This window comes from Cervus canadensis, chromosome 16 (assembly GCF_019320065.1).
Source record: "Cervus canadensis isolate Bull #8, Minnesota chromosome 16, ASM1932006v1, whole genome shotgun sequence".
In the NCBI taxonomy this organism is placed as follows: domain Eukaryota; kingdom Metazoa; phylum Chordata; class Mammalia; order Artiodactyla; family Cervidae; genus Cervus; species Cervus canadensis.
This window is the reverse complement of record NC_057401.1, coordinates 35220923-35237255: the sequence shown is the minus strand read 5'-3', so window position 1 is coordinate 35237255 and position 16333 is coordinate 35220923. Positions and strand designations below refer to the sequence as shown.

Below are 16333 nucleotides of genomic sequence, written 5' to 3'. Positions count from 1 at the left end.
CATTGGCAGGTGGGTTCTTTACTACTAGTGCTACCTGGAAGCCCCCATATAGGTCAAAACAGTGAGCAAATGAAGCAAAATGTTAACAGCTGGTAAATTTAGATAAAGGGTATATCAGTGTTTATCTTGCTATTTTTTTCATTTTTCTGTGGATTTGAAAAACTCTCCCCAAAAAAAAACCAGGAGAAAAAAAAGAAAACTCTTCCTTTTAAATTGTCTGCCTAAAGAATTTCTTGGTCATTGAAGAGCAAAGAAAACATGCTATCACTAGGATATCTGACCACAGCAGTGACCCAGACACACAGACAACAGAATCTGAAAAGTGAGGTGTTATGTGAAGAAAACTTCTGCAGCCAAGTCAGTTGTAACATATGCAAACAGCAGTGTACAGTGTCTGAAGACTTGGCTTTTAGGATGGGTCTCAGCACTTATTTAGGAGTTTAGACCTCAGGCAAATTGTAATAGCTCTTAGTTTCAATTTCCCTAAGTAGACAGTGAGAATAATACAATTCTGAAATTCTGTGTTCCCAAATGGTACTTGTGTCACTTATCAGACCAATGAAACTACTATGTAGATGTGTTAAAGGGTGGAGTACTTACAAACAGGGACATACTTTGAGATTTCTGGTTTCCTAGTCATAATACCTGTAATACCTGCACAGACCTTTTGGAGCATAATTTTAAACTCCAAGGAAAAACACAGGTCAAGGTGTCCTTTTCACTGAAAAACCAGTCTGCCTCATGTTTCAAACCATCCAACTTAAGAACAAAAGGAAGCATCTTTAAGAACTGTTTCCAACATAAAATAGAATGTCATTTCCTCCAACATTCCTTACCTTCTAGAGATATTTTGAAGAGGGAGTAGTTTTAGTATACTGCATATAACTAATATAATTATGCCTGCAAATGAAATGTCTGACAATAAGTTACATATTACCTAGCAATATTACCAGCAGCAGAGACAATAGAATTCTGTGACACTGAGGCAACTCTGTTCATTCCTTGTCCATCATGGCCCAAATCATACACCTGTGAATAAAAAATTATACCCACTTAAGACATGATTATAAACTGTATACATTTTACAAATGTTCTTTTAAATAAACTTTCTTTCTTAGGGATTCTTTAATTCAGCTAGTTCATATAGGTAGGAAAACATTCAGAAATTTAGGGCCCTAAGAAGTACCTTGGGAATTTTTTTTTTTTTTAAAGCACACACTTCATAAGAAAAGCCAAGAGTGACTAGGTCTTCTTTCTTAAAAACAGGGATGTTCTTCCACTTTTATATGGTGGCAAAATATTAATACTTACCTGTATTACTCCTTTCTCAGATCGTGTATATAAAATATTTCTTGAATTATCAACTGCAATTTGAACAATAGGATCTAAAATAAAACAAAAGAAAAATCCCAGTGATTATCAAATCAAACACAGTAGCTGCTTACAACAAATTAAAACTGCTGTTTTATAGATAAATCTTCGGAGAGTTGCACCAGAACAAAGCCACGAAGCATTTAGGGCAGACATCACGTGAAAAAAAAAAGGCAAATATCAAATACTGTGACTGGGCTAATAGCATCATAAATAAGTTTTTCTGTCTTCTAAATTAATTTTTCAAGCCAAATCAAAACCAAGTTTCAAATTATTCCTTCCTTTAACAAACATTTAATGAACATTAATTTACTATATGCTAAACACATGCAAAATAGTTCTACCTGGTCTATTCCTTCAAGAAACTTCTAATATATCATTGTTTAAAATAAATAATTTAAAAATTCAGTCATATTAACATTTTTAGGTGCTTTTATCTTACCTTACTGAAGCATTTAAAAATTACTTTACCTGACTATATCTCTCATTAAAAACTCAGATATATTCATTTTATGCTGGGAATTTCTTTTAGAGGGGGCTAAACATGTATTAAATGTCTGAATGTCTAACTCTCTCACATACAGACATGGTTGGTTTAAGTACACATAGTTGCAGCAGACACATGTTCTAAGGTGCTACATTTACAGGAATTTAGTACTAAAACTCATGCTGTCTCTGTTTTATCATCCCTTCTCCCTTTAAAAGACCATAAAAATATACAACAAATTTTTTTCAATTAAGAATGAGAATTTAAGAAAATGTTAAGTCAATAATTTGTTAAAATTTTTTGTTTGCTGGATTTATTTTCTACTTACCATCTTCTGAGAATGTGAACTGTAGTAATGAAGGAACAAGGAAAGAAAGTGGGCTCTTTGAGTGGTTTATTTTCCTACATCTCTGGCTAAACCAACCTGCTTCTGCCTTAAAAAAATGAAAGAAGACTTGTAAATGTAGGTAGGTACCCCCATCACAGCAACTGCTATATACTCATGTTTACAAGCATTCTCAAATCTTAGTGAAATACCAATAACTGCAAATAAAGACATACTACTCAAAGCAAGTACTGAGCTTAGTCCTGTAATTAAAAATTTAAAAATGTATTTGACTAAAATCACTGCTCTCAATTAAACCAGCTATGTCTATTCCAGCAACCTCAACACTGCTATGTTAGTGAATTCACTTTATCTTAAAAATGTCTATTTGAAAGCAAGCAAGGAAATAATAGCCATAGTTTGTAAGTGTCAAAAGTACATAAGATAGAGGTATTTTTATCTCTTCCCACTACTGCTAAATGGACATTTAAAAAATAGTAGCCACCCCCATCATAATCTACAGTCTGCCCCTCAATCATCGAGTTCTGCCATACTTAAATCTATAACAGAACCTTTTTGAATAGTGAACAAAACCAAGAGAAACTGGGTAAGGAAGAGATACAACGTAACATAAAAAACTAACCTCAGTTCTAATCCTATCTCTGCCATTAATTAGTTGTAGGACAACTTTGGCCACCTCATGGGAACAGTTGACTCACTGGAAAAGACCCTAATGCTGAGAAGGATTGAGGGCAGGAGGAGAAGGGGACTATGGAGGATGAGATGGCTGGATGGCATCACTAACTTGATAGACATGGGTTTGAGTGGACTCCAGGAGTTGGGGACGGACAGGGAGGCCTGGCGTGCTGCCATTCACGAGGTCGCAAAGAGTCGGACACAACTGAGCGCCTGAACTGACTGACTGATGACTATGAGACCATTTATCTTCTCAGTTTCCTACCCTTTAACTTATGAAAAAGGCAACAATATAAAGGGGAAAAAAAGAAGCAACTGGAACAAAGACATTTCAGAGTAGAGAGAACACAAATGACCCAAAACACATGAAAAGATGCTCAACCCAGCTAGTAATAAAAAAACAAATAATTTTCTTCTGATAGATCAAAGTGAGTAAGTTTGAAAATCCCAGTGTTAAGAGTGAGGAGAGAGGGGAAAGGGATACAATCACAGATGCTGCTCAGAGTCTACAATTCGTAATAGGGAACAAGGAAAACATAAAAGTTGAAATACATATACCTGACAACACAACTATTAGAATTCAAAGTCTCCACACTAGAAAATATCCACACATGTGTACAAGGAGGCTTGCAGAAGAACACTTATTATATCATTATTTGTGAAACATGTAATAAAAACCTAGAAGTCCTTCAAGAAAAGAGCTGTTAAATAAATCATGTACATTCATTTTATGGACAATCATGCATCAACACAAAGCGTAACAACTATCTATCTACCAGATACTGACAAGGAAAAACTTTCAAGACAAAATTAAATGAAAAAAGCCAATTATGGGGAATTCCCTGGCGGGGCAGTAGTTAGAACTCATGAACTTTCACTGATGGGGTTGGTTTCAATCCCTGACTGGGGAACTAAGATCCCACAAAACCATGTGACTTGGCAAAAAAACAACAAAGGAAAAAAAAAAGTCAATTATGAAACAAAACATAAGCAATAATCCAAGGAAAAACATACACAGAAGTACACTATATGTTTGTATATGTGTATACACACACACAAATACATACATATAGATATTTTAAAACATATTTATAGGTAATCAAACGGAGAAGACAATGGCAACCCACTCCAGTACTCAAAGATGTTATGTATCATGTTCTACAAAAACATGTAAAGAACTGATAATGGCTGTTACCTCTGGAGAGAGGACTGGGTTTAATAGGTATAGTGTAGCCATGAAGGGCTACAACTTAAACTGTATGTTTGACCACCTTCCGTAAGAATATATTAATGTACTTATATAATTAGAAAATAAAGACAAAAGCTTATCAATCTATACCCCATCAAGAGGGAGGAAAAAAAAATGTTTATAAATGCCAGACTTACTTGATATGCTACTTCATATAAACAGCCATCCTTTCCAGCCAAGAAAATTCTGCCATTATCAGTGGAAGTTATTGTTAAAAGGTAAGTATTATCAGTAGGAAGAGAATATAAGGGATCTGGAAGCAATTGCATTCCACCACACATGCTGTCATTGAGAACTCCAGAACCTATTTTTTTTAAAGGAAGAATACAGGAATCACTTTACGAACTCTTTAAAAGTTTAACACAATCAGTGTATTGTCTTCAGGATTGATGTTCTTACTGAATTCATGATATGCTAAAAAATTTCAAAAATGTATGTAAAATGTACATTTTAAAATTACTATAGTCTGACATAAACAATTTTATAATTCATGTTAAAATAGAATCTTCAGTATGTATATATAACATATATAAAATATATAGCATATATATAGAAAACATACTAAAACATCAAACAAAAAAACTAAACCAAAGTATTAAATTTTGCAAAAAAAAAAAAAAAAGCCTAGGGATATGGCAGTAATAATCACGAATTATTTATCTCTTACTCTCCCAATATTCATTCATTGGAGTCTCCGAAATTCAACATTATTTTACCTAAAATGTTACTAGAATGCAAAAGAAACCACTGAATGTTTTTACAATAAATTAATTGATAGCGTCTTACTTTAAGGGAAAGAATAATGTATATTTCTGTGTTTCATATGTTAAAATGGCCACTTAAAAAAAAAAAGAAATTGAAGGCATTATTGAAAAATTACTAGTGGCAACTATTTCTCTTCTATTACCCTTCCTTTATATTGGACATTTTAGAAAGGTACATTAACATGGCAAATAATCCAAAATAATTTTTTTGTGGAGTTACTAATCTGAAAAATACTATATCTATAGGAAAGTATTATTTTCCTAAGAGCAAATAGCTCAGAAAGTTAACTTACTGTAAAAAATTAATTTTCAATTATAATATTAAATTGGGCAACATATTTTTATCAAAAAAAACCCCACCACATGTGAGTTGCTATACCTGTTTGCAAATTAGTATAGCTGAGTCCAAGAATCACTATATCCACAGGGGTTGCCAAAACCAGGAGGTGTCGTACGTGAGGTTGAAAGATGCCTAAGATAAAGTAAACATGAGTTAGGGACTATTTTCTGGAAAATACCCAACATTTAAGTATTAACAGAATATTGTTACTTTAATATGAGCAAAGAATTGGACACAACTCAATGACAAAATAACACAATAGATTAACTAGCGTATGAGAAGTGTGAACCTAATTTAATGTTGGTGCTAAAACATTACTGCGATCATTTAAATAAGCAAATAGTAGTTAAAAAAAAAAACTTAGAAACAAACACTACAGTATTTAATGATATTTAAATGAGGGTTACATTATAAAACAGTTTAGGTTTATTAAAATTAAAAATTTCTACTTCTATATTCATGTTCATAGCACCATTCACAAAACCCAAATGGTGGAAATAACTCAAGCGACTGTCAATTGATAAATGGATAAACAAAGTAGTATGTATATATAGTGGAATATTACTAGGCCTTAAAAAGGAAATTCTGACATATGCTCCAATAGTGATGAACCTTGAGGACATCATACTAAGTGAAACAAGCCAGTCACAAAAAGACAGTACTACATAATTCCACTCATATGAAGTTCATGGAATAGTCAAATTCATAGACACAGAAATGAGTTTATAGATCAAATAAGTTTCAGTATCACAGCCAGATAAATTCACAGATTCAGAGAAGGCATTAAACCAAGCACAAAATATTAAAATGTTAATTAATTCATGCTAAACTAGTTTAAATTTAAAAAGTCTGGAGTGGTATGGAATGGTACGTGTAATTATCACTCTCCACACTATAATATCAAAAAATTAGTGTGTCACTGATAAGAATATAAGCAAATATATTTTATGATAATGGACATCTCTTTATATGTATTCATTTGGGTTAAATGTCAGAAAACATAACAAAGCTTCTACCATCACTTGGTTTTACTTTCACTGATGAATACCAAGGGGGACAAAGGTCACAATGTTGTGTTTCAAGATTCACATCAATAAAGCTGAAGGACAGACTTTTTACTTAATGACTTCAAAATATACCCAATATTTCAGAATTAGATTTAAAGGAGCTTGAAATTTATGAAAACTTACCAAAGATAACACCTTTGTTGTCGTATCAAAGACCATGCCATTTCAATTTTGTATTGAAAATTACATTTGAGGAGAACAAAGTTTAACTATTTGTTTTAAGATGGACAATTAATATTTATTACGATAGAGGGCAGGAACAGCTGTTGATTTTCATATGAACAAGCTTTTCAATGAAGAAACAAAATACAGAAACATACAGCACAGTAAAGGCTACTATAAAATTCTATGTAAGGGAAATACATTTATGTCAATTAGTATAATTTCAAAATGGCTACATTTCAAATGACTACACTGCAAAAATTCCTACTAGGGTCTTGTAAACAAGTAAATCTCATCTATTATTTCCTTCTGTAGTGAGATGTATTTTAAAGAGATGTATATTAAATTTAAGTCAATCAATTCTGCTTGTCAGTAGCCATGATAAAACACCTAGCCTACTGAAGGTGAAATTTGTTTTAGGTTAAACAATGCTTGTGAATTCTCTTAGGATTTATTCTGTACTCTGTTCTCATGGCCATGGGCTACCAGGACTAAAAAAACACACAGACTAAAAATGGTTTTTTACATTATATTCAGTAATTATTGAAAAATGTATAATGCAAAAAACTTCAGGTAAATCAAGAAAGACTAACAAAAAGTAAGATAAAATTCAAGAATTTAACAATTTTGAAGGCAGACTCATTATACTGAAAAGTGAGTAAACTGTTAAATATTCCTAATCACTTTTTATATTTCTAATTAGAAGTAATTCAGAACAAAACTTCAACAGGAAATTTAGTAACTAAAATATGATCTCCAAGAGTCCTAAAACATTTGGAATCCAAGGATATACAAACATAATTTCATCTTTCTATTTTTAATTCTTACCAGGTTTTGGTTTCACAAGCCCCACAGCAAGAATAGTCTCACTAAGCCCATCAAAATAGGCAAGGTCTCCTCTGTCAATATTAGAAGAAAAACATGTTACACATAAAGAAAAGCTTTTATCTTATAATACTCTTTAAAACTATAGAATATATACATATACAAAAAAGACTATAGAACCATCAAACAGAACTGTTTCAGTTCCAAGACTTAGGCACACAGGTCTGCCTAAAGCTACACATAAACCATGAAAAGGGGGAATGCTGGTTTCCACTCCAAATATCCTCCCCAGGTTTGCAAGTCTCCAGTAACAGCGATCTACTGCTGTGGCAAGGGCAAGAAGACCCTCTCAGAAGAATACAAAGTAAGGCTGAACCAGACTTTCCATGTGGGCAGGGACTACGCTTATCTTACTCAATACTGTTCAAGCACACAATGGTGTCTGATCTGTGATAAACTCAATGTAGTTGTTAAATGGGTATGTTAGATGTCAACGGAAATATAAAAATTTTCATTAACACAGAAACCCACTTTAACTAAATTATTCTCACATCTATACATTTCGTAATTTTTTTTCAGGTTTCTTGAAGAGCTCAATGCCTAAATAAAGAGGTTCTATTCTTTAGTGCAAAAATGAATACATATGTGCAATACAGCAAACTGGGGCAAAGTGCATGATACATGAAGAATAATCACAGTATTATATCACTGCTATTATGACATATACCATTTCAACAATAAAAATAGCTAGGAAAAATTTAAATTAAAGGAAAAAAAAAAAAACCCCAGCTAACAAAATTAGTTAACTTGCAAGTTCTCAAGCAGTATCAGTTTTGACTCAATGACACTATATGTGTGTTTCTAACAAGTACATTAATTACTTACGAGCAAGAGTAACAACTATATATACAGAACTTCCTCTGGTTATCTTGTCCCTCACCTAAAGATAATGTGATGGAGAAATGGAAAACAAAAATTTTTTCCAGATTGCCAAGAGTAAAACCGTCAGATCAGGGCTTTCCTGGTGGCTCAGTGGTAAAGAATCCATCAGCCAATGTAGAAGACACAGGTTCGATCCCTGATCTGGGAAGATCGCACATGCCATGGAGTAACAAAGCCCATGCGCCACAGTGATTGAGCCTGTGCTGTGAGCCCGGGAGTAGCAACTGCTGAACCCATGTGCTCCAACTACTGCAGCTGCATGCACCAAAGCCTGTGCTCTGCAACAAGAGAAGCCCACATACTGCAACTAAAGAAGGCCCCATTCCCCACAACTAAAGAAAAGGCCCTTGAAGCTATGAAGACCCAGCACAGCCAAAAAAAACAAAAGCAAAAAATGCAGCACATCGATAAACTTTATTTAAGCAAGAATGCCTTGGGCCTTCACCCAGACCCTTCTATATACATTAATTTACACAAGGTCAAGCCCACAGAATAACAACACAACTGCTAAGATAAACTAACATCCTGCCACTCCACATAGATATGCAGAGAAAACAGGTCTTTCAAAATGTCAAATAAAAAAAAAAAAAGTCACACCATCTCTCAAAGAATCAGTGATAGACTATCTTTACTATAGGGTCAGTTTGGGAAACAGACTTCTACTCAGAGTGGTACCCAGATCCCCAGCATCACCTGGGAGTTTGTTACAAATGCAGATCCCTAGGTCTTACTCAGAATGACCATAACATAATCCACATTTTAACCCCATCCCCAGGTAGTATGTATAGTGAGAAGCACTGACTTGGATGAAAGATAAGCCAGGCAGCTTCTAGTGAGTAGATGACTAGTTGCAATAAAGATAATTTAAATTCTAATCATGCTAAAGCAAACCAGCCATAAATACATACCCATCTTCATAGTTCCACATGAATATGTCACTGTCAATGGTGAGCCAAGCTCTACTGATGGGAGGGAACACGCCCATCATGCAGTTACACTGCATGTCTGCGGGGGTGTGGATGTAAGGAAGAATGATTTCAACCCGTCTTCCTTAAGCTTGTTTCAAAAGATTTTGGTTTAAAATCACATAAAGCCACATAATCAAAAAACCATGACCTATTCATTCTTCAATAGGAAGAGCAAATGAAACATCTTTATTTCCAAAGCGTTTAATGAAAGCCATAGTGTATGACAGAAATACTTATAATTTATTATTTCTAAATAGGCTACCTGACCATTTAAAATATACACAAAATAACAAATGTAATGTTTTTGTCATTACTAACTTTAAAAAATTATTGATTCTGAGTAATATTGAGCTGGCAATAAAAACTGTTTTACTGGACCAGTTTTTCCAACTGTATGAGAGAGTGATAAAAAACAAAAAACACTTGTTAAGCTAAAGTCATAGCTAGGTGACAATCTATATACAATCCTCATAAAAATGAAAAATAGACCAAGATTTATGTAATTATATGACAATCAAACACCTGTGAAAACAAAATCATTTTCTAATTAAAGGAAATATTTCTTGTATTAACAGAGGATTAAAGAATATTAAGAAACTAAGCAAGAGAAGAGTGAAAGATAAGAAGTATTATATATTTAGTAACACTATTTTACAAAGTCTCAGAGAGACAATGAAAACTAAAGGCAAAATATCAATTAGATTTTACTAGATTTTTCTATTTTTACATTTCCATAATTTTTCATTTCTTTTCTATGTCACATTATATTGAAGCATGAAACCCTTTCACCCTCAAGAGATTAACACACTTTTGAAAGTCTTAAACTTTTTATATAGGATCTTGATGTCTTTATCATGACAGCTACAGATTGATTTTTATAAAAGCTTCCTAGCAAATAACTCTATAGTCCTTTTATAGGGTGTGCTACATTTTAAGAAAAGCAAATAAAATCTTACTTTTAGAAGATAAGAAATCTCCTCTAACTTTTCAGTCTATGAAGAGAGCATTGTCAGTTTCTTATACCCTTAGGTGTAGATTCTTATTGTAACCCTTGGAAATGCAATCACTAATAAACTAAGATACCCGTAAGTGTGAAAATACACCAAAAACTTTTTGGGGTGTATTTTCAGAAGAAAATACCTGGAATTCTTTGCTTAAATATTTTCAGAGCCACTTCCCAGTTTTAAATGTTAAAATTAGGGGGAGGGGGGAAACCATTGGCCTTTGAACTGAAAAAGCATGGTAGTAAAAACTTCCTTTCCCCACCCTACTTAATATCTATCACCTTACCATATGTCATTTAAAAATGCAGAATTAATTGGAAACAGTTCACTCTCCTCAATGTCCCTTAACAATTAAAATGTGACTCAATTTTCAACATTCAATTTTATTATGAAATTTTCTAGGCACATGGCAAACTACCCATGTACTTCAAAGTATTTTAAATAAAATCCTTATATGAATTTGTACACAAAACACTAATTAGACACAAAACAAGAACTGTAATAATGAGAATACTAATTTTTAAATATTTTAAATAGTTAATACAAAGGAATAGGATACGTCCAAACTGTTCAACAAGCTCAGGTGGGAGAGGAACTCTTCTGATGGAACTGATGTCTGGAAGGTTGGGTACGGACAGCAAGCCAGGTCCTTGCAGGGGATAATCCATATCTGACATGCCAGAAACAGTGGGATTATCTACAAAAAATAAAAAAAGAAACAAAGCATTTATTTAAAATAACAATGTACTGGGCATCAAATGGGCAAGCAGAAGTACTGCAGGCTACAAAAATAAAATTGTGTGTCTGGTGGTTCTAAAGGTATATAGAGAAAATAGTTCTGATCTCACAAAAAGGAGGCCGAAGGAATTCCAGTGTTGAGACGGGGTGCAATTACTGGTTTCAACACTGAAGTCTTTAACAAAGACTTGTCTCCGTAAGAAAAGAAATGGTTAGTTCAATAACTTATAGTGTTTTTCTATTATTTTACTAATCTGAAATGGGAAAAAAATTATAAAACTGCTTTACAGATAAAAACAACCTCCGTAAGAAAAGAAATGGTTAGTTCAATAACTTATAGTGTTTTTCTATTATTTTACTAATCTGAAATGGGAAAAAAATTATAAAACTGCTTTACAGATAAAAACAACAGTGGACAAACAAAATACTGACTGGGGAAAAAACAGCATTTCCTTTCCCACTTAAAAACAACCCATGCCTTTTCCCATCATGCATTCCCCCATCCCCTCGTGCATGCAGGCTCAGCTGCATCCAACTCCGTAACCCCACAGACTGTAACGTGCCAGGATCCTCTGTCCCTGGGATTCTCCCTGCAAGAATACTGGAGTGGGTTGTCATGCCCTCCTCCAGGGGATCTTCCCAACCAAGAAATCAAACCCAAGTCTCCTGTCGTTGCAGGCAGATTTTTTATCCACTGAGCTACCTGGGAAGCCCCACCCCCTTCACCAATACAGGCACACTTCAGAGATGTTGTGGGTTTGGTTCCAGACCACTGCAATAAAATGAACATCCCTAGAAGGCAAGTCTCATAAATTTTTTGATTTTCCAGTGCATGTAAGTTATGTTTACACTATACTAAAGCATGCAACAGTATTGTTTAAAAAAAAAAACAATGTATACACCTTAACTTAAAAAACACTCTATTACTAAAAAATGCTAACCATCATCTGATAAGGCAGAGTTGTCACAAACCAATTGTAAAAATACAAAAACAAAAATCCAGTATCTGCAAAGTGTAATAAAACAAACAGCAATAAAATGAGGTATGTCTGTAATACCACAAAAGCAGTATTTTATTGAGGGGGGGGGGAGGAATCAAACTACTCTATCAAGTGCTCTCAACTGGCAACTCTTCTCTTCCTCTAAAGCCCAGACACTGAGGGCAGGAGTGGGGTGGTCTATTCCCTCCCAGTCCTGAACAAGGTGTTTTAGATCTGACTGATCATCTCTTTTCTGCCTCCCTAAAATACAAAGATGTTGGGGGCAAGTGACATATAAAACAAATTTATGAAAAATTTAGAAATTTATACAACTAGAGAACAAATCCAGTCAATTCCTATGTATTAAATATCCAGCTTCAAAAATCACCCGTGGTATGCCCAGTCATGTTTTATATGTATCAGTCCTATCCACTTCTTCCCTAACGTGTTTTTTGAAGCAAATAGAATGAAGACATTCTAGTTAATATTAAAACATAATTTTTTGAGACACTTCATTATTTTTTAATTTAAAAAGTTTTATTTTTGAACACCAAAAACATTTTATAATTGGGGCGTAGCCAATTAACAAGGTTGTGATAGCTTCAGGTGAACACTGAAGGGACTCAGCCATACATTACACGTAGAATACTGTGCATGCTAAATGACAGTGGGAAAACAAAGAATGGAATTGTGAAAGCCTACAGAAAGAAAGTGATATTTAATGGAGCCTGGAAGAACAGCTTATTAGGCAAAGAAGAACATTTAGAAATGATGACGAATACATGAAAAATTTAAGAGGGGGTCTCTTATTATAGTAAATGTGTTAAATTCAGTATAACTGGAACAAGGGTGTAAAGAATAGGATGGAAGAAGGAAAGATTTGGTTAGAGAGGTAGATGTATGTAAAGGTGGACAGGTTGGACTGGGGTGACATATGAAGAGAAGACAAGGAGATATGGACTGTTTTCACAGTTTGCTTTCAGAAATAAGGAGGTCAAAGGGAGTGGTGCTGTTCAAAATGAGAGCTGCTAACAGGTCACTCAGTTCTTACAAGACAAGCCCACTGGTGAGTAGCTGGCAGGAACAAATACTCTTTGCTTTGTTCCTGTCTCTTCTCTGAAGAATTTTACTAAACTGCAGGAGCTGTCTTGTAGGTTTACATTGCAAATATTGTCGTTTAGTTGCCAAGTCCGGTCTGTCTCCTTTGTGATCCCACTGACTGTAGCCGGCCAGGCTCCTCTGTCCATGGGATTTCTCAAGCAAGAGCACTGTAGCGAGGGCTATTTCCTTTTCCAGAGGATCTGCCCAACCCAGCGATCAAACCCTCACCTCCCGCACTGGCAGGTGGATTCTTCACCACTGAGCCACCTGGGAATTATCCTGCTTAGAATATCTTGGTTCATGCTTTCCAAAACCTTGTGCTTATTTATTCTCCTCTACTTTTCTCCAATTTCCACCTCACACAGGCGTCACTTCTTTTCTAGCAACTTGTGTGATTCTATGTGCCTTGAGGAGCCTGATCTTCATTTAACACCATTAAACAGAATATTGTACAGACACCTGTCTTTTATTGGCACATCTGCCCTACCCTCCCTGTTCACCCATCATCACTTGTTTCCCTGTCCCCTTCCTTCATTCCGCTTGCAGTTCTTTTTCATACCCTTCAGAATTTCATATTACAGTAACACTACATATAAGAAGGGATTTCTTTCAGCGAACATAAACTTCCAAATTAACTTGGTTTGCTCTTCGGTTTTACTCCAATCGTGATGCGAGATATTAACAAAGATGAAACTTGGATCAGGTGATCCTCCTCATCCGGGCTTAGCGATAAACACCTGGAGGTAGCGAGAAGCTCCTTAAGGTTAAAATATTTGCCTGTTTCTGCCTCAAATAGGGGCTTGCTCCTCGTTCCCAACCTCTCAATTGCCTGTGATGAAGGGTGAGAGAAGGAAAAAATTGAAAATGGGCTCTTCTCCCCCCTTAGGGCTTCTCTTGTGGCTCAGACGGTAATGGGTCTGTCTGCAATGAGGGAGACCCCGGGTTTGAGTCCCGGGTTGGGAAGATCCCCTGGAGAAGGGAATGGCAACCCACACGAGCGCCCTAAACTTCAGGACGTCTTCGCCCATTCGCCCTGGGGATGGGACCTATTTATGGAGTCAGATGAGAGTCCTTTGGGCTGAGAAACAGTCACCAACTGGGCAACGATCACTCACTTGGAGCAGACACCAAGAGCAGCTCGGAAAGGTCCGGGTACATGCGGTCTTCTTGCAACTGACGGTCGATGAGCCGCCCCGCATTTTCCAAAGCTTCCTGCACGGCTGCGGCCGACGTGGAGGCCGGCATCGCCGACCCCAGCAAAGAAGACGGCATATCCAAAACCGAAGACAAGAGCGACCGGAGAAAGTCAAAAAGCAAGGAGAAATAAGAGAAAATCCAAGACGCTAGCTCAGCCCCAAAGCTTAGAGCGCGCGCGCCAAACGAGGGCCGCGGCGCCAGTGCATGACGCACTTCCGGTTCATCGGGTGGGGAATTTGAAGCTTGCATTTGGCAGCTGGGAAGGGGAACTTGTTAGAAGGGGTGGACGTTAGGGGTGGAGCTAAGTGAGAGGGAGGTGGCTGTTTGGGGAGCGGGAGGAGGGAAGTCGGTGTTGTCTTGGAGAAAGGGAGAGAAGGAGGTGGAAGGGAAAAGGGGGGTGGGGGGGAAGCTGGGGAAGGGGAGGGAGGGGATGGGGGTCTGTAGGGGTGGAGAGGAAGGAGGGGTGGAGGGGCCGGGTGAGTGGGAGCCGGTTACTGCGGGTACTGCGCAGACTTGCTCGGGTTCTGGTGGGTTCAGCGCGCGCTTGGATCGGGGTGCCTCGAGCTTCGGGGAGCGGAAACCCGCAACAGCACCTGTTTGAGTCTCGTGTCAACTTGTTCGGTGCTCCAAGTAACTTCGGACTTCCCTGGTGGCTCAGACTGTAAAAGCGTCTGCCGACAAAGCGGGTTCGATCCCTGGGTTGGGAAGATCCCCTGGAGAAGGAAATGGCAACCCACTCCAGTACTCTTGCCTGGAAAATCCCGTGGACGGAGGAGCCTAGTAGGCTACAGTCCATGGGGTCGCAAAGAGTCGGACACGACAGAGCAACTTCACTACCAAATAACTTCTGGGAGTCGATAGGAATTTGTAACCGTTAGAAAAAGTTTACACATAAACCAAAATTTCTCTACATTTCTAATGGGCTTAGGTGTAAATCAGGCTTTCTAGTTCCGTGTCGCTACCAGTTAATTTTGTGGTACGTCACCGTGAAAATTTATGTTTACGAAATCTTCACTGGGTGCAGAGATCTGATGCCTTGCTTTATTTCTCATTGCAGAGGGGAAGCAGATGATTCTATTCACTGTTTCATCCCCAGCACACAGTAGGACTGGTATAGAATAGGCCACCCAACACGCTTTCCTAGTAACTCAGATGGTAAAACATCCGCCTGCGATGCAGGAAACCTGGGTTCGATCCACGGGTTGGGAAAATTCCTATGGGGAAGGAAATGGCAACCCACTCCAGTATTCTTGCCTGGAGAATCCAACGGCACAGAGGAGCCTGACTGGCTACAGTCCATGGGGTCACAAAGAGTCTGACAGGATGGGGCGAGTAACACACAGACACCCAACATGTCATCTACAGCAGTGGGATTCTTAATTTGAGTCAGGCATTGTACCTGTGTTGGGAATATCAAACTGAAACAACTTTCGTGTTCTGATGGAAACTCTCCTGTCCTCATGCAAGGACTCAGGCAAAAAACCTGAGTGTATCACTTTGTTTTCTATAGAATAGTATTAACTGAAGTAGAAGGGTAGAAAAGGAAAGATATACCCATCTGAATGCAGAGTGCCAAAGAATAGCAAGGAGAGATTAAAAAAAAAAGCCCTCATAACTGAACTATGCCAAGAAATAGAGGAAAACAACAGAATGGGAAAGACTAGAGATGTTTTCAAGAAAATTACAGATAGCAAGGGAACATTTCAAATAAAGATGGGCACAATGAAGGACAGAACCTGTATGGCCCTAACAGAAGCAGAAGATATTAAGAAGAGGTGGCAAGAATACACAGAAGAACTATATTAAAAAGGTCTTAATGACCTGGATAACCACAATGGTGTGATCACCCACCTAGAGCCAGACATCCTGGAATATGAACTCAAGTGGGCCTTAGGAAGCATCACTACGAACAAAGCTTGTGGAGGTGATGGAATTCCAGCTGAGCCATTTCAAATCCTAAAAGATGATGCTGTGAAAGTGCTGCACTCAATATACCAGCAAATTTGGAAAACTCAGCAGTGGCCACAGGACTGGAAAAATGTCAGTTTTCATTCCAATCCCAAAGAAGGGCAATGCCAAAGGATGTTCAAAGTACCACACAGTTGCACTCATTTCAC

At 36.9% G+C, this 16333-nt stretch overlaps 1 protein-coding gene across 1 annotated transcript in view; it reads right to left on the bottom strand.

Annotated features, from left to right (window-relative positions):
- The window catches only part of NUP155 (nucleoporin 155), a 52358-nt gene extending 37939 nt beyond the window's left edge, over nucleotides 1-14419 (bottom strand). The window contains exons 1-9 of the mRNA XM_043488806.1: nucleotides 14135-14419; nucleotides 10760-10897; nucleotides 9137-9233; nucleotides 7290-7360; nucleotides 5272-5364; nucleotides 4266-4432; nucleotides 2187-2292; nucleotides 1312-1385; nucleotides 938-1029 (exon numbers count right to left, since the gene is read on the bottom strand). Coding sequence (XP_043344741.1) covers nucleotides 938-1029; nucleotides 1312-1385; nucleotides 2187-2292; nucleotides 4266-4432; nucleotides 5272-5364; nucleotides 7290-7360; nucleotides 9137-9233; nucleotides 10760-10897; nucleotides 14135-14291 — 995 coding nt within the window. The 5' untranslated portion in view covers nucleotides 14292-14419. The remainder of the gene's footprint in view (nucleotides 1-937; nucleotides 1030-1311; nucleotides 1386-2186; nucleotides 2293-4265; nucleotides 4433-5271; nucleotides 5365-7289; nucleotides 7361-9136; nucleotides 9234-10759; nucleotides 10898-14134) is intronic.
- Between the last annotated feature and the right edge of the window lie 1914 nt (nucleotides 14420-16333).